The sequence below is a fragment of the Leuresthes tenuis genome, unplaced genomic scaffold, assembly GCF_036924035.1.
Source record: "Leuresthes tenuis unplaced genomic scaffold, fLeuTen1.0.hap1 SCAF_8, whole genome shotgun sequence".
Taxonomy (NCBI): Eukaryota; Metazoa; Chordata; class Actinopteri; order Atheriniformes; family Atherinopsidae; genus Leuresthes; species Leuresthes tenuis.
The window spans coordinates 33,717,526-33,745,306 of record NW_027325362.1 but is presented as its reverse complement, the minus strand read 5'-3'; the positions used below and the strand labels follow the sequence as shown (position 1 = coordinate 33,745,306).

The window sequence follows — 27,781 nt, the reverse complement described above, 5'->3', positions numbered from 1 at the left end:
GAGGCACCGCACATTTCCACGGTTATTTCGCTCGATACATCTGATCGTTTGTCTGAAAAGTTTGCTTGATAATAAGCAATTATATAAATGTCACGGCCAGAGAGGCCATTTCATATCAAAACTTCTCAAGGAGAACTGTGTTTTAAGAAGGAATGTTGTCTCCCCACTGATCGTTATCTTTATAGCTCCCCAAATAAGGAGATGCCTCCAAACTTAGGAGATATACCAGGTCTTTGTACGTGAAAGCACATAGAGGATTGTATGTATGTGTGTGTGTCACCAAATAAAAGGTAAAGGGAGGCAACCACACGTTGGAGAACTCTTGCGAAGCTGCAGAGAGAAGGTGTGTTGTTCTTCCCTTGCAAGTAAAATACTGAGGCCTTTGAGTGATTTCTTGGTTTCATGCTGTTGTCTGTGAGTGAATTTTTCTAACATTTTTGGTCCTCCGAGCCGGATACCAACATTTCGTATGAGGGTTTCTACGGGGAGGGCCGAAACTCTGTAGACTGTGCACAGCCCGACGAGGTCGGAGGAAAGACACACGGGGCTAAAATTCTCCATCCGCAAGAGAAGGTCCTTTCCGGGGTAACTCCTCACAAATGACGGCATTCAAGCACAGTTTTATGATGGACAGTGGATGAGACCAAGAAAAAAAAGGAACAGCTGAATTGTGAGTAATATCTTTTGATACTGAATGTTGCAACTGAGTATAAAAAAAGGAAGGAGGGTTGAAAGTCCCTGCCAAAAGTAAAGGGGGTTAGAGTCCCTGCCTAAGGGTACCTATTGTCACGGTTTATGTTCTGTTCCATGTTTTGTCTCGTCATTTCCTGTTTTATTTTGAAAATAGCACTGACCTTCTCCTCTCGTTTCAGGTATCTTGCCCTTTCTCCCATGTCAAACGTCTCATTGTCTTCCCTGATTCCCAAGTGTTTCCCTCATGTGTTCAAATAGTCTGGGTTTCCCTTGTCTTGTGCCAGTATGTTGTCTCACCACATGAGCATCATTACCAACCTTTGTCTCAAGCCTTGATCCATAGCTTCCACGAGCCTACAGTGTTATCTTGTTTTGTAATTTATTCTTACCCATAGCCTTAGTTTATTTATCCTAAATGGTAAGTTTTCATAGCCTTGTATTTTCAAGGAGTGATTTTTGTTGCAACCTTTCATAGTCGCCTCCGTTAAAGGAGAGCTTTAAGTTAAACATTAAAGTTTCATAGAGTGTCGGTTTTGTTAAGAGTGCGACTTTTGTTAAATCCGCCTCGTTAGGAGAACGTGTCTTTGTTTTGTTAAACTGTTCATAGCGTTTCTGTTTTCCTCCCAGTTTGGAGAGATTTATGTTGGTAACTTTCATAGCTGCGCTCGTCCTCCGCGCCACAGTTACTGAGGAGAGCGCTTAGGCTTTCACAGCCCTTTTCTTTGCTCTGCCGGGAGATCGCCCTGCCTTGCTGTGCTTTGTTTAAATAAAAAAAACCCTCTTGGAATCCAAAAGACCCTGCGTCTGTGTCCTGAGTCCCCTGGTAACTGACACCTATTGTCTGTATGTCTATTGTATTTTGTGTTTTAAGTATTTGTACTGTGCAATTGCGTTGTTTTGAGTGTGTGTATGAGAGAAAGGAAAAATGATTGGAACAGAGTTTTGTTGAAGCAGCAGAGTAACTGGGAACCTAATGGTGTCAACCAAGGTTACTGACTGTTGAAGTAGACAAACTCGGACGTTCATTAAGGAAAAATATATTTATAAAACGGAAAATGTGAACGGTACAATGGACGGGGATCGTAAATTTATGGAGCAGCATAAATTTTTGGGAAAATTGTCTGTCTCTCAGTGCCAAATGCTGGTGAACAAATTAAAAGACAAAGATAAAAACAAAGGTCAAAAACAAGACGGACCCAAAACCACCACTGTAAAAGTGTGGTTGGCTGAAGCTCACAAGAGGAAATCAGGAGAAAGGGGGGTGTAAAAAAAAAAGGCACAATATGTACTGTTGTCCATCCTGAAGATAATAAAACAACCCCCTCCATTTCTGGTGCTTTTGCCCTGCCATACTCTCTGTGGAGGAAGCAGGGGGAGGGGAGTCACTGACTCCTGTGACACCTCCCCACATCCACTCTTCCTCAATTTATGGATCAGGTCATACATGCAGAAAAAGTGACACAGAAAAAAAAAAAGAATAGAGAAAAGAGAGCTGATGTGTTTGTGGCAGACAGCTGTGATAATTATGGGGGAGGGGATGCAGATGTGTTTTATAAGAAAGCTCCAAGCTGGGACAACAGAGGACGAGGAAGAGGTCGAGGTTTCTCCAGAGGGAGAGGGAGAGGCTTCCCCAGAGGAAGGGGAAAACCTTCAGACATAGCATGCTCCAAATGACCTTATTGTTCCAAGGGAGACCATATGTGTTTTTATGTGATTCAGGAGCGTGCCGCACTGTGATGAGAGATGATTGCCACAAGTTCCCCCACGTGGTTATCATGTCACAGTGAGGTTTAAGAAAACCACTGGTCCAGACTATGCATTTGACACGGCTTTTTGTCAATTAGGCCCACAAAGAGTTGTTCTTACCGCATGTTATTGGAAAGAAGACAATTGTTTTTGTCTATGTACTCTTACCCCGGAAATTAACAAATTGGTGCAATATGGGAAAACACCACATGTGTCCATGACCATAAATTGCTGGACAGACTGGAAACATTGGAACCAATCGGCATGGTACGTCAAAGACGTCACTGACTGGAGACCTGATGAGCAGAAAGGCTGGCAGTTCAGCCCCTCAACACAGTGTTATAGGAAACAGTTAAACTGGGTAGTAACATGTTCCCCACAAACACATTTGGAGGAACATTTTGCGTGAACTATGACCCTCACTGCAGAACAAGATCAGGCTTTAGAATCACTGCCATCCACACTATGGTCCCAAGGCAACGCTAATGTGGGACTGATGAAAGGTGTGGAGCCTGTTATTATTAGGCCAAAGACAGAAAACAGGCCTAAAGCACAACAATATCCCCTGAAGCCTGATGCAATCGAAGGTATACGTCCTGTGATTACAGATTTATGTAGTAAAGGAATTATTAGACCCTTCTCAGACTCCCCAATTAACACAGTTATTTTTCCAGTGAAGAAAGTGCCTCCATCTACAGGATGGAGGATGGTACAGGATATGAGGCCAGTAAATGAGTTTGTGATAGTCAAATGTTCCAGACCCACACACACTGTTAAACCAGTTGTGACCAGAGTCAACTCATTTCTCTGTTATAGATTTGATTAATGCTTTCTTCTCCATCCCAATTCATCCAGACTCTCAGTATTGGTTTGCATTCACTTTTGATGAAGGAAAAAGATACACTTTTACCAGGCGGCCCCAGGGGTATGCAAAGAGTCCAACTATTTTTGCTAAAGCTGTAGCAAATTGCTTAACCGAATTCGTCATGTCACAAGGTAGCCAGATACTGTCGTATGTGGATGACAACTTAGTGGCAGGAAAGTCACAACAGAAATGCAAACAAGACACCATAGCACTTCTACATTATGTAGCAGACACAGGAAACAAAAATATGGAACTAAAAGTAAGCTGGAAGCTTATTTCTCTAAAAGACTGGATTCTGTGGCAGCCGCCACACCCCACTGTGTACAAGCAGTAGCAGAGGCAGAAAAGGTTTACAAACCTAGAACAGACCTAACAGATGTGGCTTTGACAGGAGAAGTTTTGTTTGTAGACGGGTCAGCTAAAATTGACGAAAAAGGAAAAAATGGAGTGGGTTATGCAGACTCAAAAGTAGTAAAAGCTGGGCCACTCCCTGGACACCTTTCAGCACAAGCAGCTGAACTGATAGCACTAACTGAGGCATGTAAGCTGTATAAAGGAACAGATGTCAGAATATATACAGATAATCAATATGCTTTTGCAACAGTACACTGATATTGTTAACAATGGAAATGATTTTGTAGATAAAGCTGCAAAAGAAGCTGCAATGTCACATGTTTTAACTATGACTATGGAAAATTATGTTTTAAAAGATATGCAACAACAAGCACCAGACAGCAAAAGAACTATGTGGTGCAATAAAGGAGCAATTTTGAAAGATGACATCTCCACCTGACCGCTTGGAAAACCAATCTTGCTAAAATCCATGTATAAATGGGCAGCAATTGTGGCACATGGGCCTTGCCATGTGTCAACAGGAGGGATGAACAGTATAATAGAACAATATGTACATTATTTTACTCATTAAAAAAAAATTGTGCACAATGTCAGATTTGCATAAAACGTAATCCACAGGGAAACATGAGACCACGAAGAGGTCAGTTTCCTAAACCAGAGTATCCTTTCCAACAAATACACATGGATTTTATTGAACTAAACAAAAGTTACAACCAGAAGTACTGTTTGGTAATAATTGATACATTTTCTAAATGGGTAGAGATATTTAGAGACATGTCATTCAGCAGATGCCCTGACAGTAGCAAAAGCCTGATGCAAAAGAATAATACCTACTTTTGGGATTCCACAGATTATCAGGAGTGATAATGAAAGTCATTTTGTGAATAAAGTGATCCAAAAGATAGGAGACCACTTCTGCATAAACTTAAAAAACATTGTGGTTATCACCCCCAGAGTGCAGGGCTAGTGGAAAGAACTAATGGAACAATTAAGCTGAAACTGAGGAAAGCATTGGAAGAAACAGGGAGAAATAGCCTGATTGCATAGGATGTATGAGGATGACGACACTGTAATGGAAAATGAATTCTTATATGCATTGTATTGAGTGTTACTGTGCATGACCTGCAAATGACCGAGTTGCAAGGTACCACCCAGGGATGAAGCTGATATTTACGACTGGGTCTGGTTAACCTCAACTGATGGTTGGGGAGGAAAGATAGAAGAACAATCAACTATACCCAAAGAGAGATGATGTGATAAGAGGGCAATATAACTGTGTTTTTGCCTCAGTGGTCAGAGCAACTCTGTATTTTGTACTGTGTTGTTCTCTCTTGCAATATATTATTTTAAAAGCCTCTAATCTCCAGAAGAAAATAACTGACTCTGTGCATTACCAAATTTCCCCAACAACACTCTAGCAAGTTATATGAAAAAGATGTTCGAAACAAAAAGAAATAAGTCAATATAATAATGTTCCGAATGAGACTTTGCCGTTGCAGGTTGGAGCAGAGCTTAATATCGGAGACTGGGTCTTCACGAAGGCGATAAAGAGGAAGGCCCGTTCCAGATCCTGATAACCACCTCAACCGCTGTCAAGGTCGAGAGACGTGATACTTGGATACACAAGAGCCATTGTAAGAGGTGCTCTTTGCCTTTCCCTGATTGCTAGAGAGGGAAGTCCAGCTACAAAGTGGACCAGGTGTATAGATCCTGGTAAACTCAACGCTGGTGAAGCAGGGACGTCTCTCTAGCACTTAGCAGGGCAAGAGGCAGAGAGCACCAGAGAAGAGAGAAAAAGAAAAGAAATGATTTCAAAGGTTAAAAGTGGTTGTTGGCAGCAGGACTGGTCATAAGTCTCTTTGTGGTTCTGCCTATTTTAGGTTGGGAGACCTACGAGAGATTGAAAAAAAACAAAACGGGTCCATCAGGGTACTGTTAAGCAGCAAAGGAAGTTGTGAAGCAGGGAAGGTGTAAACCTTCGGAACTAAATGGAATGTGTGTCACCAGGAAAATCATCAGGAGAATCTATGACTTTTCAACTGTCTGTGTCCTTCTTTCAACCACTCATTGGAGAACTCTAGTGAATCTGCAGAGAGAAGGTTTGTGTGTTGTTCTCCCCTTGCAGGTAAAATACTGAGGCCTCTGAGGATTTTCTTGGTTTCATGCCGTTGTCTGTGAGTGAATTTTTCTAACATCGTTGACCCTTTTTACATGAGGCCCCAGGTGATGGAGGACTACAGATATCTGGGTGTTCACTTGGACAACAGACTCTAAATACAACATCTCTACAAGAAGGGGCAAAACAGACTGTACTTAATAAGGAATCTTAGGTCTTTCAATATCTGCACCAAGATGTGTGGTGGAGAGTACAGTCTGCTTTGCAGCATCTGTTGGGGCAGCAGCATCAGAACCAGACACAAAGAAACTGAACAAACCGATTAAGAAGGCTGGCTATGTGCTGGGGACTGCTCTGGAGTCCCCCCTTTTACAGTTGCTAAAAATAAATAAATGTTTGACGGTATTGATGTTAGAAAATTTGCTCACAGACAAAGGCTTGAAACCAAGAAATCACTCAAAGGCCTCAGTATTTTACTTGCAAGGGGAGAACAACACACAAACCTTCTCTCTGCAGATTCACAAGAGTTCTCCAGCGAGTGGTTGCCTCCCTTTACCTTTTATTTGGTATCATATCACACACACACATACAATTTTCTACTATATATCATGAGTATGCAGTCATCGACTTATTTGGGCAGTGTGAAGATAATGATCAGAGTGAAGATAACATTCCTTTTTAGTACACCGTTCTCTTTGTCTCTCCTCTCCTCCTTGTGAGTTTTGATATATAATGGCATCTCTGGCCTTGCCATTTATGCAGTGATAATATGCAGACTTTTCAGACAATTATTCAACCTTCTCAGCATTACAGAAAAAAACAAAAAAATACCCATAAAACTTACCTGATTGACAGCATCAGGCCAGTTCTGAGTCTCAAGACAGAAAGCGCTGTGCTTCCCATACTTAAATCCACCCTTTCCTGATACAGAACCATCCAGGAAGTTAGCGGTGTAGAACTGGACTCCTGGTTGGCTTGTCGAAACCTCTAGGACACGCCCACTGGCTGAGTGACAGACTCTGAAATGAGAAAAGAAGTTCTATTGAGAACAATATAATTTCAGTCTTTTCTTGTATGTGTGTGACAACCCTCTAATGTGTTAATATGTGGATAAGAAAATGTAATCTGCAGCAAACCTGGCAGCATGTCTTTCTGTCCTGGGATCTTTGGCCAATGACAGACAGTAGTTGTGGTCAAATCCTGGAGCAGGAACTTCCTTTAGTCGAGTGCCAATCAGAACTTGCTTTCTGAGGTCAAAAGGTGTACCTTCCACAGCTCTGATCTCTCCTGTGGGAAGTTTAGATACAAGAGGAGCAAATGCACCACAATCAGGGCGCATTACTCATTTAATTACACCTCACCCTGATTTCTGAGCAGATGACAAAACTAAAGATACAGCTAAAGATACCCGCAAAATTACTTTGTCTTTGTTACGGCAGATACTGGTGTTCAGATGGTTTATTGTATAAGAAAGAGCCTAATAAAACCCTAAAACATCCAATTTGATTTCATTGTGACTTTAAGGAAAGTTTGCAGTTATTAAAGTTAATGCAGAGCAAAAAAAAACTACTCTTGATTCAGAAGATCTCCTCTTAGCCTCTGATAGCGGACTTGTTTCTGTGCTTGTCCTGTTGGATCTCAGCATTCTGTTATAGAGACTTGAAGATGTTATTGGGATTAAAGGAACTGCATTAGGCTGGTTTAAGTCATATTTATCTGATAGATTCCAGTTTGTTCTTGTAAATGAAGAATCTTCCTCACACACCAGAGTAAGTCATGGAGTTCCTCAGGGTTCTGTGCTTGGACTGATTCTTCATTGCTATGCTGATGATACTCAGCTGTACTTATCTATGAAACCAGATGAAACCAATAGGTTGGTCAAACTACAAGCCTGTCTTAAAGACATAAAGACCTGGATGACTCAGAACTGTCTGCTTTTAAATTCAGACAAAACTGAAGTTGTTCTCTTTGGATCTGAGCGCTTCAGGGAGAAATTGTCTAGTTATATAGTTACTCTAGATGGTATTTCCTTGGCTTCTAGTTCTACAGTGAGGAACCTTGGAGTTATTTTTGACCAGAATTTATCATTTGACGCACATATAAAACTGGTTTCTAGGACTGCCTTCTTTCACCTTCGTAATATTGCTAAAATCAGGAACATCCTCTCTCAGGGTGATGCAGAGAAACTAGTTCATGCATTTGTTACTTCAAGATTGGACTACTGTAATTCTTTATTATTGGGCTGTCCCACATATTCTCTGAAAAGCCTCCAGCTGATCCAAAATGCTGCAGCCAGAGTTCTGATGAGAACTAACAGGAGAGATCATGTTTCTTCAGTTTTAGCTTCTCTTCATTGGCTCCCTGTTAAATTCAGAATAGAATTTAAGATTCTTCTCCTCACATATAAAGCTCTTAATGACCGAGCTCCATCATATCTTAAAGATCTCATTGTAAGATATTTTCCTAACAGAGCATTTCGCTCCCAAACTGCAGGTTTACTTGTTGTTCCCAGAGTTTCTAAAAGTAGAATGGGAGGTAGAGCCTTCAGTTATCAGGCCCCTCTCTTGTGGAATAAGCTGCCAGTAAATGTCCAGGAAGCAGACACCCTTTCCACTTTTAAGATTAGGCTTAAAACTTTCCTTTTTGATAAAGCTTATAGTTAGGGATGGCTCAGGTAATCCTGAAACATCCCATAGTTAAGCTGCTATAGGCTTAGACTGCTGGGGGACCTCATCTGTCACACCTTTCCTCACTTTGCTCTCTTTTTCCCCCTGTTTAATTTCTCAATTGATTTTATGTACATGTGACATTATTGTGGCTATTAACTTGTGTTTCCCTGTTCCAACAGGTATCCTTTGAATGGTGTTATGGTGTTTTTCCCCCCTCTTTTCCCTCTTTTCTGTCTTCTCAAACCCCAGCTGGTCGAGGCGGATGGCCACCCTTCCTGAGTCTGGTTCTACCAGAGGTTTCTTCCTGGTTCTGGTTCTGCCAGAGGTTTCTTCCTGGTTCTGGTTCTGCCAGAGGTTTCTTCCTGTTAAAAGGGAGTCGTTCCTTTCCACAGTCGCCTCAGGCACTCTCAGGACGGGAGATTGGACTGAAGACAAATTTTGGTGCAATCTGTTGGTTTTCTTAGCTAGGATATTATTTTTGAATTGGCTCCATATGGATTAATTGGATTATGATTACAATGAATTGAATTCCAATTGGCTTGAATTGGACTATATTATTTAAGTGCCTTCAGATGACAATTGTTGTAATCTGGCGCTATATAAATAAAATTGAAATGAATTGAAATTGAATCAACATAAAAATGTAGTTTATCATTTAAGGAAATACAGATGACACTCATCATCACTGCCACTTACTATTTCACCTGCATCTTGCCATGTTCATACATTGTTCATACCATTTTACATCTTGTACGCACCTTCTTGCATTTATTTATTTTATGTATATTCCTTCATCACAGCTCTGTAACGTACAATTTTCTCACTCGTGGGATAATAAAGGTTATTCTATTCTACTCTGTTCTATTAGCAGTTCTTGTGCCCCCAGTTGACAAACGGCACTGAGTATCTCAGCCTGGGCTCCGTTTACAGAGGAATTATCCAACTTTCACAGCTGCACTGCTGTTGTGGGAGAATGATGCAAGTGTTTTACCTGTAGGAATAGAAGTGTCATCAACCGGCAAGAAGTTCTGCGCACTGATAGATACTTGATGATCGTAGATATCTTCTGCACCCTTGGCCCAAACAGGCAAACAAACACACAAATCTGATCTTTCAGTTCTGTTAATAAGTTCATTCCTACATCCATCAACAATTTGTTTCTAGCAACAAAAAGCTTGTCTACAACACTGAAAATGGATAAATACTGCCTTGGTAAGTTGGTTTTCTTTTGATTTCATCCATAATTATGCTGATATCTTCCTCGTCTCTCTGTCCCAGGGAAATGGCTAAAAAAGTTAAACTAAAGCTTTTACTTTTTCTTTGTTCTGTTTAAAAATAAATGTACTTTTGATGTAAAAATGTATTAAATTTAAAAATAACACTGTTTTATCTCTCAGTTATGTCATCGATGATTAATTTACACAGGCTTGCTAGTTCAGCAGGCCAGACCCAGCAAACTTGACTGAATTCAGAGCTAACGATGACAACTGTAAAGTACAGCAGCTTAACTGATTTAGGACAGACTGTGAAATACACCTCACTTTTGGGATGAGCTGCAGCGCAGTGTGAAGTTAGATGTTTGAAGTTACGCATGTTTTTTAAATAATTTTTATTTCTGTGATGAGTGGAAGTAGTTGAATATTTCATCAATTTTATGTCATCTTGTATATTGTCTTTCCTTTTTTTTACATAATATTCTTAAACATATACGGCGCAGAAATACTAGATCATGGGCCCTTACCTGTCCGGCTAGGTTGAAGTATGAGTGGTTGGTGAGGTTTATGGGGGTGGTTTTGGTAGACCGGGCCTGATATTCAGCAGTCAGTGTTTCCTCCTGACCAAAAGCTCAGATTTAAACCAATTCACAATTGCAAACCATTATATCTATAAGCCAAATCCTATGTGCCAAATCAATTAATGTTCAACTGATAAATGACAACAATCTCAAAACAGAATTTTCAAACACAATAGACCACCTCTGCAGTGAGAACATTTGAGACAAAAATGCTGTATCATCAAATCATCTTTCAGATCTTGGACATTTTCCATCCCGGCTTGTTTAATTTCATCAAAAGCTGTTTGCTTACAGTTAGATGTTGACCAAATAAAAGGTTTTGGGACTTCTTCAGTCAGACAATCAAAAAAGCAAAGCTCGGGGTATAAAGGTAAATAAGGTTAGGGATGCAGAGCTCTAAAGTTAGGACATTGGTGTGTTTACCTGTAGGGTGTAGGTAACAGAGACCTCAACCTCACCAGGATAACCCTGGTCTCCATCTGGACTGGTAAGAGCCAGCTTCACACCACCTTCCACCATCGTAGCAAGCCAGACAGCCTGAAGAGACAAACACACAAACACTAAATATATAAAGTGAAAATAATTCTTAACTAGTCTGACTTGGACAAATAAATTAGATGTCTTTCTTAGTTTAATATTTTAAACCATAATATTTTCTGATGTTTGCAGTGATCAAGATAGTTTTAATGCACAGTACACCTCAAAACTATGACAACAACAGAAAGATTGTATTATTCTTTTTTTTTTTTACCAGAGCAAGAGGCATGGGCATTTCCATGAGGCATGGAAATCTGATCTTTTTACATTTTTTTGCAATGGATGAGTAAACCAAGAGAACAAAACAAAACTTTCTGAACTTGAGATTCTGTCCATGAAAATCACAAAAAGGATCTGTGACAAGAGACAGCCCTGGTGGACTTCAACACACATAGTAAGCGAGCTCCACGACCAAATAGACGGTATACTGTGACAATAAGCAAAAAATGTGTGCCTGTGAAGGATAAGACATTTATCATTTATCATTTAAAAATAAGACACACAAGTTCATCACCACTCCGAGGCAGCAAAAATACCCCCAACCACCGCTGCCAGATCAGGTGCTGTGGCCGGATTAAGCACAAATTCATCTCGGCAGCCCACAATATCGGCAGCTTTTGCAAAATCAACCAAATACAAGAAAAGCAGCGAAAGATGGGCCCAGTGTACAACAGCTGTTGCAAGATATCTGGCGAAGGAGTCAGTCCCATTTCAGACAGTTAAGAGAGAAAGTTTAAAAAAAATGCTGGCTACACTGGATGCGCAATATGAGTCGCCTGGCAGGAAATATTTCTCAAAGGGCTCTGTATGCAGACATGTTGCTCCATGAGTACACAGTAAAGCGCAGGTTCTAGAGATCGCCATTTGAAAAAAAGATCACGATCCTCCCTTCGATCGCTGATAGATGATTTGATCAAAAATCACTCCATTCCTACTCTATACTCCCATAGCAAGCCCCACAGAATCCAATGAGGGAGATGGTCATGTAGACTGCATGATCAAACTTCCATGACCCCCTTGGTAACTCTGCGACAGTGAAGATCTGGGGAGTTCAGCGACCTAGGGGTTTGACCGTCAGTCCAAGCCTTCTCTCCAACACCCTGGAGTAAACTTTCCTGGGGAGGCTGAGTAGTTTGATCATCCTATATTTGGAACACACTTTCCAGGCCCCCTTCTTAAAAATGGGAAGCACCACCCAAGTCTGCCACTCCACAGGCTTGGTCCCAGACCTCCATGCGACACTGAAGAGGCATGTTAGTCAAGACAGTCTGACAATAGCTGCATCTGGACACAGACATTCTAAGAACGCAGTTCTAAGAACTGTCCACCTCAACTTTCATTATAAGAACTGCCCTTCCCCACGGGAACCGTTTCATTTTGCATTCGCACATGAGTCAGGGACCTTGACAGGGACTGATGTGACGCAACCGTCTGCGACAGACGTGTTACTTTAGCACATCACACAACAACAAAACAAAACCCATAGCTAATATGGAGAGAAAGGAGGCCACCGCATTCATGGTCTTCATGACGATAATATTAATCATGGACGATCACATCAGGCGTCTAAGGTCGAGGCTGGAAGAGCACACAGCGAGAGCAGGAGACAAAGAATCGAGCAGCGGACTTGTAACTTGTTAAACATGCGCCGGTTGTGTCCGTGTCGTATGAGTAAACATTTCAGACAAGGGGCGGAACTACCAACCACCAAACACCTACGTCAAGACCCTGACTCGGAGAAGGAGCTAAAATGGTTATAGGAACTGAGGGCCGTGGTCCCTAGTTCCTGTATATCTGAATGTGCAAAAAAACGTTCCTATTCCTGAAAAGGTTATGGGAACTGCAAAAGGTTCCTACAGTGGGAATGCGCCTAATGTCTAGAGCCTTCAGCATCTCGGGGGACATTACCACCAGGAAGCTTTTTGAAAATATCCTAAGCAACCTCCGCCAAGATGATGGATGAGTCTTCACCCACGTCCTCAGACTCTACCTCCACAATGGAGGAATTAAGGAGATCCTCAAAGTTTTTCTTCCACCGCCTGACAATATCCTCATTTCAGGTCAGCAGTTCTCCACACAAGCCAAGCTCAACCTGGGACAGGCCCTGCTATCCCTTTCTGAGTTGTCGAATGGTTTTGCAAGGGAGTACTTGAGGCTAACTGGAAGTCCTTCTTCACGTTCTTGCCGAAGTCCTGAGACAATCAAGTCAGAAAGGCCTCTTTCTTCTGCCTGACGACTTCCCCCACTGCCAGGTCCAACAATGAGTTCTCTAGGTGATGCCATGACAGGCAACGACGATCTTCTGACCACAGCTACCGAAAATCGCATTGGCAACTAGAGATGTCCCGATCCAGATTTTTTTGCCTCCCAATACAATCTGATTTTTTTAATGATTAGTCTTGCCGATACTGATACAGAAAAACAGCGCGGAATTATGGTAACAAACGGTAAGTTTCATTGTGTGGAAAAGACTGGGATCATTCTTTTGTGCAAGACAACTCCAGACTTGACTAAAACATTTCTTTCCTATTTTTTAAAAAAACAAATAAACAGATTTAAATATACTGAATTACTTCTTTATTTAATAATTGTGTAAACAATCTTAACCATAAAAATATAACAAGTGTAACTGGTTCAGTCAGTGCAATTAGAGATTCAAAATCCAATGTAAAATAAAATATTAAATAATAAAGGAGCTGAAATTGAGAAAACAGGAGCCTCCACGAGACCCAGTTCATCCTAACTAACCACTTGGGCTCACATCTCACTGTAGAATTCTTTTATATAATGAGGTGTTCATGGTCGACTTAGTGACTGCAAGATGTCCAGGTCCTGAGGTTGCAAGATAAGCCCAGATCATCCGCCCTCCCCCATATGCATGACAATGACATTCACCTACTAAGTAAACAGACAATTTGGACAGTTTAGCCAGTAAAAATAACGTGCTTCTGAAATAATCCTGGTGTGGTGTCAAGCCATATGGAGGCCAGAATTAACACCCTCACTGGCAGTAGCTAATGCAACAGATTTATCAGTACTGAAGATCATTAGAGCTTTAATAGTTCATAGCTCTGGTAGTAACTCAAACAAGCAGTCTGTAATCAGTCAGGTAAAAAATCAATCACAGCCAGGTAGAGTACCACATTACCAACTAAAGTACAACATTATCAACTAAAGAATTCACCTATGAAAAGATAGATACATTTCGGACATTTTGCTGAAAAAATTGGGTTGGCCATCTTTTTAAAACAGGTGAATGAAGACAATTACAGGGATTCTATAGACATGATCATGATTATCTCAAATAACAATTGTGAATTGTTAGAGGCCAGGTGACAAGAACTAATAGCAATATCAGAGAAAATGGAGTAAAAACCAGAAGTTCCAGGGATCAGTTCAAGAAAATTTAAGATAGACCACATACCTCATTTTAGGACAAACCTTGGTTGACCTGTAACTCGGTTGCATATCGAATATAAAGACAGAAAACAAAAGGAATTTTCCCAAGCATGTAGCAATAAGTCATAGAACCTCTATGACTTATTGCTACATGGTCTCAACTAACTAATTCAAGTGTTTTTTAGTCTTACCTTATTGAAGCCCCGTAGGCCTCCGTGAATAGCATTGGGTCCATTGTTGATATCTAGTTGGTACTCTTTTCCTTCCAGTACAAAGCGTCCCTGTGCAATCCTGTTGGCCACGCGACCCACCACAGCACCCAGATACCGTTTATCTGACACATAACCTGACAACACAACACAGATTATGCTAATAAAACTTCACCAAAGTAATGCCTGTCTTATGTCACTTCACTTCTACTCTCAGTTTTTTTTTCCTCCTGGCTGTACCCAGAGGCACACGCATTAAAAAGAGTGTGAGGTGGAGGCTGTAGTGTGAGTGTGATGCTGTAGTGTCGCGAGATTGTGTGAGACTATCGGCAGATTCAAACAAGGCGCGCCTCAAATAGAGCAAACAATATAGTAAGATTATAATTACGCCAATAACTACTGTTTAAATAAATATATTATCGGGTGAAACAAAAACAAAACACTGGAGTACAGTGAAGAAAGCCTGGAGAGCCTCACAGATTTCATCGACGAGTGTTTTGACAGGATCGTCATGGGGAAAACTAACCAAACCCCTTCTGCTAGCAGCAAGGCTTCAACTTCAAAGAGAAGTCGTAATGAAGAGTCACCCGGAGCGACGTCTCCAGCTGGTAATGATTCGACGGACATTTTAACATCTATCGATAACAAATTATCCAGCTTCGACGCCCGTATGTCTCTGTTGGAGATTCTACACAGAGAGTTCCAGGCATTACGGGAGTCGTAGGTGTTCAGCCAGCAACAGGTGCAGACGCTGGCTGCAGAAAACACAACCCTCAGAGGATCGGAAGGATCACCGAAGGAATGAGCCGGCTGTAGCTGTAGCTCAGGAGGAAGAGCAGTCGCCCACCAATCGGAAGGTCGGTGGTTCGACTCTGGCTTCCCCAGCTACATGTCGAAGCGTCCTTGGGCAAGACACTGAACCCCACGTTGCCTCCCAGTGTATGAATGATGTATGAATAATAAAAAAAATTTAAAAAATTTAAAAAAATTTAAAAAAGCACGTAGTTAAGTATCTTAAGACGTGCTGTATGAATGTGTGTGAGTGGGGTGAATGCGGCATGTAGTGAAGCGCTTTGAGTGGTCAGTTAGACTAGAAAAGCGCTATACAAGTACAAGTCCATTTACCATCTCTGATGAGAAGTGAAAAACTTCATTCAAAATCAACTGAAAAACATTACTTTTCACCGAGTCCACCGCCTGGGAGGGAAGAGACCTGATGCCTGCCGACCGAGACCCATTGTGGCCAAGTTCGAGCATTATCAACAGAAGGTCCAGGTGAGGGGACGCGGCAGGGAGCTGAGAGGAACGGACTTCAGCGTCAACGACCAGTTTACCAAAGAAATCCTGGAAAGACGCAGGGTTCTGTTCCCCATCCGGAGAAAGTTCATGGAAGGAGGCTCCCGAGCTCTCATCGCGGTGGATAAGTTATTCATCAATGGGCAGCTGTACCGCGACCAGGAAACCACTCCTTGGCTCTTCTAAACTCCAGGTGATCTGTATTCGTTAACTTGTATGAATCATTTCACTGTAGATGACATAAGTAAGATGAAATAATCTATCCAATTCACAGTTATCTATCAAGGCAAAATATATAGCTCACTGCCAGTCTCACCAGCACAGGATGTATGCAGTTCATATTTGTTTATTTGGGTATGTTTTTTTGTTTTTGTTTTTCCTATCTCACACTTCCACTCTTTTGCACTGTTTTTCTATTCTGTCTTTCTTCCCCAACCCGCTGCGTTTCCACCTTAATAAGTAATGTTAACAAGCACGGCGCACATAGAGTTTTGAGCAGAGCACATAATCAAGTTCCACACAGCATCGACAGCGCAAGTACATATTGTAGCAAGCTCATATTGACAACTGAAACACCAACAATGGCATGTTCATGGAAGCATATATGCACACACACGCACAGGATGCTTTTAGGAAGCATCCAGCACTCACTGCGTTAGTCTGAGCATGTCCACACTGAGGTTTATCTCATGGAATGGGCATGGAGCTGGGTCCAGGGAGAAGAGATTAAAAATCTCCAATAAATTTAAGGATTTACAGGCGGACATTGTTTTATTACAGGAGATTCATTTATCAAAGACTGTAGCTGATGTTCTCACCACAGTTTCCTCATGTGTACTCAGCCTGTTACAACTCCAGACAAAGAGGTGTAGCCATTCTGATAAATAGAAGAGTAAATTTCACCGTAAACAACACAGTTATAGATCCAGAAGGTAGATTTCTAATAGTTAATTTATCTATTCAAAATATGAATTTATGCATTGCAAATATATATGGTCCAAATGTTGATGACCCCTCATTTTTTCACTCCTTTTTCACTTCACTCTCTGATCACTCAGATAACACACTCATCATAGGAGGGGACTTTAACATGGTATTAGACTCAGGAGTAGACAGACTCAGGAAGTCAGCGGAACTGGCAGTCCACGAATATTGTTAAACAGTATATGAAAGATTTTGGTCTTTGTGATGCTTGGCGCTCCCACCACCCCACTCTTAGAGAATACACCTTCTTCTCACCGGTACACCACTCATATTCAAGAATAGATTATTTCTTAGTTAGCAGTTCCTTGTTGAGGGATATTTCAGACACCAAAATCCACCCCATCACTATCAGTGATCACACTCCAGTTTCTATCACACTGAAGAATAACAGAGTTACACCACCAGCTAGGAATTGGAGATTTAATACATCATTACTAAAAGACCCTGATTTGATTAATTATTTCAAAAGGGAATGGTCTGTATATTTAGAAAATAATGACCTGCCAGGAATGTCAGCTTGTACTCTTTGGGAAGCCGGAAAAGCAGTCATGAGAGGCAAAATAATCTCTTTTTCATCAAATAAGAAAAAGAGGGAAAGTTCAAGGATATCAGATTTAGAACTCAGGATTAAATCATTAGATATTGTCTACAGTACCTCCAAAGAGGAACACACACTGAATGAACTAAGAAAAGCTAAACTTGAATTAAACAAAATTATTGATAAACAAACACAGTTTCTGATACAAAGACTTCGCTTGGAGAACTTTGAGCACGGCAATAAATCTGGAAGGTTCCTAGCTAACCAACTAAAGAGAAACAAAGAGAAAACAACCATCACTTCTGTTAAAGACTCAAAAGGAAATGTCACCCGTGACCCCGATGTAATCAACAATGCTTTTAGGGACTTCTATAAAACCTTATATTTATCACAAAATGATCCATCAGACAGTAACATAGATCAGTTTCTTAGTAATATCAACCTTCCAAAATTACAAACCGAACAGGCAATGGCTCTGGATTCACCTCTTTCAATAGGAGAACTCCATGAAGCCCTTCAACATATGCCTAGTAACAAAGCCCCGGGACCAGATGGTTTTCCAGCAGAGTTCTACAAAGAATTTTGGACTGTTTTCACAAATTTCACAAAATGGTATTACAAGTTACAAGTTAAGCAGAATGGCAGATTATCCCCACACATGAACTCTGCTAACATTATCTTGCTACAGAAACCAGGAAAAGACCCCATACTTCCATCCAGCTACAGCCCAATATCTCTAATAAATGCAGACCTCAAAATAATTTGTAAAGCCCTTGCCAAAAGAATAGAAAAAATAACTCCACTTATAATACATCCTGACCAGACAGGTTTCATAAAGGGTAGACACTCATCCACTAACACTCGCAGGCTAATTAATCTCATAGACTATTCTACCATCACCAACCTGGAAACCACAATAGTCTCTCTAGATGCAGAAAAAGCATTTGATCGAGTGAACTGGAAATTTTTATTCGCAGCATTAAACAAATTTGGGTTTGGGTCACACTTCATCAACTGGATAAGGATATTATATAGCTCCCCAAATGCGTGTGTCAGGACAAATGATCAAACCTCTCCAAGCTTCAGTCTGCAGGGAGGTACAAGACAGGGTTGCCCACTTTCTCCCTCACTTTTTGCTATTTTCATCGAACCTTTAGCAGCTGCTATCAGACAAGAAAGAAATATTAAAGGCATCCAACCCCAAAATATTGAGCATAAAATAAGTCTTTATGCTGATGATGTTTTACTTTTCCTTCAGAACTCTCAAACGTCTCTCACTCACACGATCACACTCATAAATAAATTCTCAGCACTTTCTGACTACTCTATCAATTGGTCTAAGACCACAGTTCTGCCCATTAACTGCAGAGTCCAGAATATACCTGTGATCACTTTACAGTTAGGAAATATTAGATATTTAGGCATAAACATTTCCTCCAGGCTAACAAAGCTAAATTATGTGCAATTATTATATAAGACAGTAGAGGACAATCTCTCTCGTTGGAAGTCCTTACCTATATCACTTATGGGGAGAGTTACAACCATTAAAATGATGATACTACCAAAAGTTAATTATTTGTTCTCAATGATCCCCATAAAACCATCTGCTACTTGGTTTAAGTCACTAGATTCATGCATCTCCAAATTTCTGTGGAAAAACAAACCACCACGTATTAGTTTAAAAACCCTACAGAAGACCAAGGACTTTGGTGGATTAGATTTACCTAATTTTCAGCACTATTCCTTAGCCAATAGGTTACAGTATATATCAAAATGGTTTAAACCTATCCCAATAGATGAACCATGGATAAATGTAGAACAAGCATTGTGTGATAATCTGGAAATCTCTGACCTGCCACTTATTAGTCAAAACGTAAAAAATCACAAATGTTTCAAAAGCATTAACATCAGCACCTCTCTGACAGCCTGGTGGGAATTTCTTAAAATAACAAAGTCTTCAATTGTCCCATGTAAGCTTACACCCATCTGGAACAATCCTGACATACTGCAAAACAAAAAAATGCTAAACTTTACTCTGTGGAAGATCAAAGGAATCAAACATCTGGAACATATAATCCAAAATGGACATTTTATTTCATTTGATGAGCTCATATCACAACACGAGATAGGCAGCAATAAATTCCTAGAATATCAACAACTTAAGTCTATAATAACAAAGAAATGTATCCTCCACCAACCAGACTTACAACTCCCGACTAGGGTAGCAGAATTTCTAAGCATCTGCACCCCAAAACTACTATCAAAATATATAAATTATTGTCTAAAATAGACACAATGTCTCTTCCATCCTCAAAATGGGAGGCAGATTTATCCATCAGTTCTAGTCATAGCTTCTGGCCACAAATATGAGAATTATCAAATATCAGAATTCTAATTTACAGCTCATACAATACAACATCCTTCATAGAACACACTATACAGGACAAAGGATGTTCAGGATGGGTCTAACACACTCAAACATCTGCTCACATTGCACAGATAACACACCTTATGATTGTGCACACGCTTTGTGGTTTTGTGCGCCTGTCCAGGAGTTCTGGCTTGAAGTTTGTGCGGACCTATCAACATGGCTAAAGTGTAGCATTCCTGCATGCCCCACACTGTGCATACTGGGTGACTTAGACAACATCAACATGGAAATTAACTCAGCACACATGGTTCTCACAGTGTTATGCATCGCAAAGAAAACTATTCTTATGAACTGGAAAGCGAAGAACAATCTGTGTATTAACCAGTTTAGAAATTTTCTTTTAGACTATATTAGCATGGAAACAATGTCTGCCTCCTCAAAACATCAATTGGTTGAATTTAATTCTCTCTGGTCTCTTCTGATTAGCTTTATCACATAGTGGTGGTGGTGGGTTGCTGTCCCGTCGCTCTGGGCGGTTGGGTGTGTGCTGGGGGGGGCTGTGTGGCTTCGGGCGTCTGGTGGTCTCTCGGGTCGTGGGGACCGGGTTGGTCATTGCTGGGGGGGACTGTGTGTCGGGCTTGGAGGGCAATTTTGGGGGCTTGCGGGTGGGACTGTCTTGCGGTGTGGGGCGGGGGTCCCTTAGGGGCCTTGGGGTGGTGGCTGCTGGCTCTATGCCGGGTGGCCGGAACGCTCTGGCGTGGGTGGTGGTGCTGGGCCTGGGCCCTGGTGGCTGGGCGCTGCCTTGCGCCCGGGGGGGGGGGGCCCTGCCTGTGCCTGGGGGGGCTGGGTTGCCCTGGACGCGCCACAGTATGGGTGGGTTGGTGCAGGTCCTGGTGCCGAGCTTGTTGCTCTGGGACCTCCAAGGTGTCCGCAGATGATTGTTTTTTTTTCAGAGTGTTGGGGCGTGCGGTGGGGGGGGGGGGGGGGGGGGGGGTCCCACTAACTCAGAAGATCCTGTTGTTAAACATTTCCTCCAGGCTCTCAGAGCTAACAAAGCTAAATTATGTGCAATTCTTAAAGACAGTAGAGGACAATCTCTCTCGTTGGAAGTCCTTACTTATATCACTTATGGGGAGAGTTACAACCATTAAAATGATGATACTACCAAAAGTTAACTACTTGTTCTCAATGATCCCCATAAAACCATCTGCTACTTGGTTTAAGTCACTAGATTCATGCATTACCAAATTTCTGTGGAAAAACCACCACGTATTAGTTTAAAAACGCTACAGAAGACCAAGGAAAGTGGTGGATTAGATTTACCTAATTTTCAGCACTATTTCTTAGCCAATACAATATATATCAAAATGGTTTAAACCTATCCCAATAGATGAACCATGGATAAATATAGAACAAGCATTGTGTGATAATCTGGAAATCTCCGACCTGCCACTTATTAGTTAAAACGTAAAACATCAAAAATGTTTCAAAAGCATTAACATCAGCACCTCTCTGACAGCCTGGTGGGAATTTCTTAAAATAACAAAGTCTTCACCCTAACCCGTGTAACCTTACACCCATCTGGAACAATCCTGACATCCTGCAAAACAAAAAAATGCTAAACTTTACTCTGTGGAAGATCAAAGGAATCAAACATCTGGAACATATAATCCAAAATGGACATTTTATTTCATTTGATGAGCTCATATCACAACATGAGATAGGCAGCAATAAATTCCTAGAATATCAACAACTTAAGTCTATAATAACCAAGAAATATATCCTCCACCAACCAGACATACAACTCCCCATTAGGGTAGCAGAATTTCTAAGCATCTGCACCCCAAAACTACTATCAAAAATATATAATTTATTGTCTAAGATAGATGGCACAATGTCTCTACCATCCTCAAAATGGGAGGCAGATCTATCCATCAGTTCTAGTCATAGCTTCTGGCCACAAATATGTTTGAACACCTTAGGCCCTAGTGGAAGGGGGGCCTGGGGGGGTCCTGGGTGATGGTGGGTCTCAGGCCCGGGCTGCTGCGACTGGTGTGACCGGGTGGTTTGTTTGTTTGTTTTTTGTTGTTGTTTGTTTGTTTTTTGTAGAGGTCCTCCGGGGTGGGGTGGGGTGGGATGGGTACCTTCTGGGGGTACAGTAGTTCCCGGAATATGGTCGCTGCAGGCCCCGAGCCTGGTGGACATCAGCCCCTCCTGCCCTGGGTTGGCTCCCAGCTAGCGGGGATGCCTATTGCAGCCAGTCCCTGGCTGCCCTCTCCGGGGGAGAGTAGCTGTATATCCCCATACCCCTCTCCCTTCTGGCTCCTGTACACAGCACACACTCACACATGAAGGGTTTTGGGGGCGTGTGTGTTCTGTGGGGTGTAGTGGATGGGGCCACGTAGGTGGTCCCCTTTGGTTGCACTCTGCAGTTCCCCGCCCCTGTTTTAATTACACCTTAGACATCACTACTTATCAAACACACTCACACACACACATTAGGTCTTGGGGGGTGGTTACACTGAGTGGCATCTGGTGGGCGGGTCTCTTTGGGTATGTAGGCTGCCCAGAGGGCCGCGCTCCCAGTTCTACAAGTTTGGCTGCCCCTCAATTTTAATCGCTCACTATTAGAAAATATTGAAGAGCCAGAAGGGTGAGGGGAGGGGTCTTCTTCCCACACCCCTGCTTCCTGGTTGCTGCTCGGGGCGGGAGGGGCCAAGAGGATTAATTAATTGTTCTGCTGTTTCGGGGTCTGTGGTGGCTGGGGGGCTGCTGGCCCCCTGGTGTGCCCGCTGCGCTACACCCCAGCGGAGTCGAGGGAGGGAGGACGTGTGGATGTATGGGACGTGAAAGTGTGTGTGGTAATGATTGGGCCTGGATCTGGGACTTGCTGTCGCCTGGCCTGCTTGTGCTTCTCCCGATGGGGGGGCGGCGTTGCCTCTCCCTGCTGCTCGCGACTTCACCCACCTGTGGGCACATCTTGACTCCCAGGGCACTTGGCCAGGGGCGCTGGGGCAGGCGCTGACCCACTGTGTGGCTGTCTGGGGCGCTTGGCCCTCCTGGGTATTGGGTGGGGCCTCTGCCGGGGGGTTTGGGGGCGCTCGGGCTCCCGGGGCCCGGGTCCAGTGCACGGCCCTTGTCTGGGCGGCTGGGGCCTGGCGGGGTCGGTGGGCTGTTGCCCCTGGCTCCCGGATGGCCTCTGCCCTATGCTTATGGGGCCTCTGTCCGGGGGCTTCCTCTGCAGTCTTCTGGGTGGATGCGTGGTTGTCCCTGCGGTGGGCTTCCTGGGTTCTGTGCTCTGTGGGGGCTGCTGGTGGCCTGGGTCTTGTGGCCCTCTCTGCCTGCTTCTGATTGCTTGGGGGGGCTGTGGATTGTGGCCCTGTACGCTTATACACTCATAACTAAGCACGGTTATCATGTAGGTCCTGTGCCATGGGTATTGCATGTTCTCACACACACACACACACACATTTATTAGCCCAGTAGCATGCTCGCTAAGCAGTTGATGTATTATCATGTCGTCTCAGGTCATCTATATCCACACCTGTGTTGTATGCGATTGCAGCTTCTTGTGCTTGTTTTTGTTTGTTTGTGTGTTTGTTTTTTCTCTGCTTGTCTGCTTTCAGGTGCTCCTGGTAGCTCTAAGGCTGGATTCCCCTCAGAGGCCATGGATTGTTGTCTGTTTTGTTTTTTACAGGTGTAGCAGCTGGTTGTCTGGTTTTTGTTTCTATTTTTGTTCTGTTTCCTCTTCTTCTTTCCTTGTCCCCCGGTCCGGTTCAGTTCTATTACATGTCATATATTGTCAACAGAAATAAATAAATGGGCATCAAGGGGAGCTTTACATTTATAAAACTTCCCTTGGCAAAGCAAATCTGTTTGGCATGAAAGGTATTCAGACTACAATTCTGCTGCCATAATGCTGGACAGGACAAGGGGGAGAAAAAAAAAAAAAAGAGTGGGAGTGAGGAGAAAGGAAAAGAGAGAGCTTGAAAAGATAGACACCAGCAGCCAAAAACCGCGTAACCAACTGCTGTATCTGTGGAGGGGAAAAAAAAATCAAACTGTGGCCCAACAGGAGCAACTGCAAAAACATAAATGGAGAGAAACAGCAACAACATCACCAGCAGCAAGTATGAGCAGGAAAGTCACTTCAGTTACTGATTATTATTAAAGTCACAAAGTCACATTGTTACAGTGGAGTGAGGATGTGAGTGAATGAATGCTTGTGCATGTGTGTGTGTCAATTATATGTCAATGGTTTAACATGAAATGCAGGTTTAGTAAGGCAGTGAAAGAAGCCAAACAACTGTAGTCTGAGAAAGTCCAATACCAGTTCTCTGTCACCGACTCTGCTTCTGTCTGTAAGAGACTCAGACGTTTCAACAATTGCAAACCTAAAGGTCCCCACTGCATTAAAAGACAATGGGACACTCCTGACACCATCCCCTGTGAGTCTAGCCGCCATCTCCAGACCACTAGTTTCTCCTCCCCCACTTCAGCAGGGTCCCTGGCACTTCCACAACTGGCAACATCAGAATCCCTCTCCTATTCCCCCATTAAAGGAGCAGCTCTCTCTATCCTGGAGAAAGATGTGAACAGGCTTTTTTAAAAGCAGAACCCCCACAAAGCAGCAGGACCTGACTCCATCTATCCAAATATCCCGAAGAACTGTGCAGACTATCTGGTCATTGGAGACATGCCATGTGCCTGCCTGCTTCAAATCCTCAACCATCATCCTTTTTCTCAAAAATCCAATGCTCACAGGACTTAATAACTACAGACCTGTCGCCCTGACCTCTGTGGTAATTAAGTTATTCGACCGCCTTGTGCTGTCCCACCTCAAATCCATCACTGATCCCCTGCAGTTTGCCTACAGAGCCAACAGGTCTGTAGACGACATCGTCAACATGGCTCTCCACCTCATCCTCCTGCATGTGGACTCCTCAGGGAATTTTTTTTTTTTACTTTACTTATTCCTACCTTTATTTTAGTTTTAAATATACACTTCTATCTATTCTTCCTTATATGTGAAAACCAACTTGGCAGTGTAGTGGTATGATTTTCACCTTTCATGTGAGAGACCAGTGTTCAAATCCCCTGCATGAAAGGTAGGGGTCCTTAGGCAAGACCCCCTTACCCTATCTGTAAGTCGCTTTGGATAAAAGCGTCTGCTAAATGCATAAACATAAACATGACACATCAGCTGTGCTCGAAGGTCGACTGTCAGCTTGGTGTAAAGGACCTTATGTGTTATGCTGTGCAGAGCTGTGTGTGTATGATTATTCATCTGTATTTATGGTTTCATTTCTATGCGTTGATAAATTCGGGTTCTGTACTGCTCTTTATGTACTTTGTACTTTCACGTAAAGGGTTATCTATGAAGAGGCACTGCAAATAAACAGAAAATAAATACTGCATCGTTCTTGCTGGACAGATATCCCAACACAACTAAATATAAAATTACATGAAATTTCTGAATAATACAAAATTTTGATGAGTCCACAACCAACCCAAACATCTGCAAACATTGTAAACATTTCTATTTGTATTTCTGAAGCAAATAAGACAAACATGTCAATTTGCCTTTCTAAAAAAAACATCTCATCTTTTGGAATATTGTGCCATGAAAAGTATAACGATAATGTTCACTGACATGTTCTGAAGTCTAGCCATTTCATTTAGCTGTATTCTTCTTTTACACATTCTATCTACAAATTAACAGAGCTGGTTATGTCTGCCTTACCTTCCAGGTCATCATAGCCGAGGACAACATCCTTCATCTGACCATCCTTCCCTCTGCTGTACACAGACCTGATAATCGCACCCAGGGTCAAGATCTCCACCTTCACCTGGGAGGACTGGAGGACCCACATGTCCACGCTCCCCAGACCAGACACCTTTCCCCACTGCTGACGGTTTACCTGAGTCATCTTGGACCTTAAAGGCACCACAACAGGGCAGAATAGAACAAACGTCTCCTTAACATAACAGTTAAAATATACTCTTCTGAAATATATATATTTTAACAAGGTTTCAACTTCAGAGTGAGTCCAACCTGAGGCAGTTTACAGATGAACTATAAAGCTCTCTGAAGATAGTCTGACTTTCTTTTATTGCCTGGTCCAAAGAAACCCGAAATGTCCGGCAGTGATAAGTAATCACATTTACACAGGTTATCTTCTACAGAAAAAGCCACGTTTGACATGTTATTTAGCTCTTGTGCTGCTCCTGTCCATGCAGTGAGGAACAGGTCGCAAAGAGATATGAAAAATATCAAATTATATCATAGCTAAAGGCAACACTCCTTCAGCAATGAGTGAGGAGAGACCCAGCAGCTAGCAACCCTCAAGGGAATTGCTCTTTGAAGCATTTAACTAAACCAGCTGCTATATCCACAGAATGCCACCTATGTAGTAGTAACCTTTATCTAACCAGGCAAAAATTGCTAAGAAAGCATTCTTATTATGGCTATGGCCTGGAAGGAGACAAAATACCTCCTACGGGGCAAAGGGAAAGGGGGAGTATAAAAATTAATAAATAAAATAAAAAATATTTAAATATTTAAATAAATCATATATATATATATAAAGCACATAAGGCAATAGTAACAATAGAGACCATAAGTCTGACATGACATACACAGAGAGATAGATCATTTGACTTAGAGTGACAATTGATTGACAAATAGTAATGTGAAAGCAGTGAAACTAAACAACCATATAAAGTTGAAACAAGCAGCATGTAGTTACAGCATGTTAGTATTACTATGATAGTAAATTAGTTCATGACTGACAATGTTACAACCTAAAACGACAAACGGGTCCTTGTGTGGTCAAACAGTGGAACTTACAGTCGCAAGAGCTGGTTAAATCTTTACATACTTGTGTGTGTGTGTGTGTGTGTGTGTGTGTGGAGACAAAAAATGAGCTGAAGTGAAGGGCTGTCAGCAGCTCCTGATGACCTGCTGCTGAATATTTGCTGTGACACCTCACTCTAATAAGACTCCATGTAACAATCAAACAGCGCGACACTGACATGTTCTACAGGTTTCCCAACAGTTGTAGCACTGACGCTTTTAGCTGAAAGTCGTCACGGCATTAAAAGTGGATGAAAAAGATCTCAAATCAACTTGTTTTAAACCACAAATAAAAGTTGAAATCCCGGTTACTGCTCGTCCATCTCTTACCCTGAAACTTGTCACATATGAGGAAATTATTGGTCCTTCTCGTGTTTACATCCTACTTCCTGCATGACGTGCTTACACGCTATGCTGCATTCAACAGTAACTGGAAACTCCGGAATTCTGACATCCAACTGAAAACCCACCAAAAGCAGATTTTCCGGATCCGCTTATTATAAGCGTTTTTGGATAAAAAAAAAAGAACCTAAAGTAGAGACCATTCCAACACTAAAGGGCACAGGTCTGAAAAACAAACTGAGTTGAACAGTTTCAAATGTCTGTATTGTGTTGGTGTTATGGGTTAAACTAAACATTCAGCAAAAAAATAACTTGCTATCAAAATCTTGATTTTCTAAAAAGTTTATTGAGAAAAATAGAGCAATATCACGGTATAACGTGAAATATTTATTGTTCTAATAACCTACTTTTTATGTTTGTATAATATATCATCACATTATTACAATACATTTATTATGTTTGAGCAATATAATATCAATGTCAAGATTTATGCTTTCATTCATGTCTTATCACGTCATTTCCTGTTTTATTTTGAAATACTAACTTCCCTCTCGTTTCAGGTACCTTGCCTTTCCTCTTGTGACAAGTGTCTGATTGTCTTCCCTGATTCCAAAGTTTTTCCACCTGTTCCCCTTGGCTCCTCATGTGTTCAAATAGTGCAACGATCCTCCTGCAGAGCATATCCTTTGTTTTGTAAGTTTACTCCATAGCTTTAGTTTAATACCACGGTAAGTTTCATAGCCTGTTTTGTTCCTCCGTTTTTTGGAGTGATTTTTAGCTGTTACTTTTTTATAGAAACCTCCATTAGAGGAGTGTTTTTTTGTTTGTTTGTTTTTTAAATTATTGTTAATGTTTCATAAAAGCCTCCATTAGAAGGAGAGAATTTTGTTTTCTCATAAAGTGCCTCTGTTTTTAAGAGAGCGTCTTTTGTTTAAGTCCGCCTGATTAGGAGAGTGTGAAAGTTTATTTTGTTATCTTTTCATAGCCTGTCCTCGAGTGGAGAGTTTTTGA

At 41.9% G+C, this 27,781-nt stretch overlaps 1 protein-coding gene across 1 annotated transcript in view; it reads right to left on the bottom strand.

Annotated features, from left to right (window-relative positions):
* The window catches only part of galm (galactose mutarotase), a 37,749-nt gene extending 10,911 nt beyond the window's left edge, over positions 1 to 26,838 (bottom strand). The window contains exons 1-8 of the mRNA XM_072391549.1: positions 26,759 to 26,838; positions 25,316 to 25,509; positions 14,366 to 14,520; positions 10,662 to 10,775; positions 10,185 to 10,277; positions 9,435 to 9,516; positions 6,911 to 7,061; positions 6,619 to 6,793 (exon numbers count right to left, since the gene is read on the bottom strand). Of these exons, the coding sequence (XP_072247650.1) occupies positions 6,619 to 6,793; positions 6,911 to 7,061; positions 9,435 to 9,516; positions 10,185 to 10,277; positions 10,662 to 10,775; positions 14,366 to 14,520; positions 25,316 to 25,502 (957 nt within the window). The 5' untranslated portion in view covers positions 25,503 to 25,509; positions 26,759 to 26,838. The remainder of the gene's footprint in view (positions 1 to 6,618; positions 6,794 to 6,910; positions 7,062 to 9,434; positions 9,517 to 10,184; positions 10,278 to 10,661; positions 10,776 to 14,365; positions 14,521 to 25,315; positions 25,510 to 26,758) is intronic.
* Between the last annotated feature and the right edge of the window lie 943 nt (positions 26,839 to 27,781).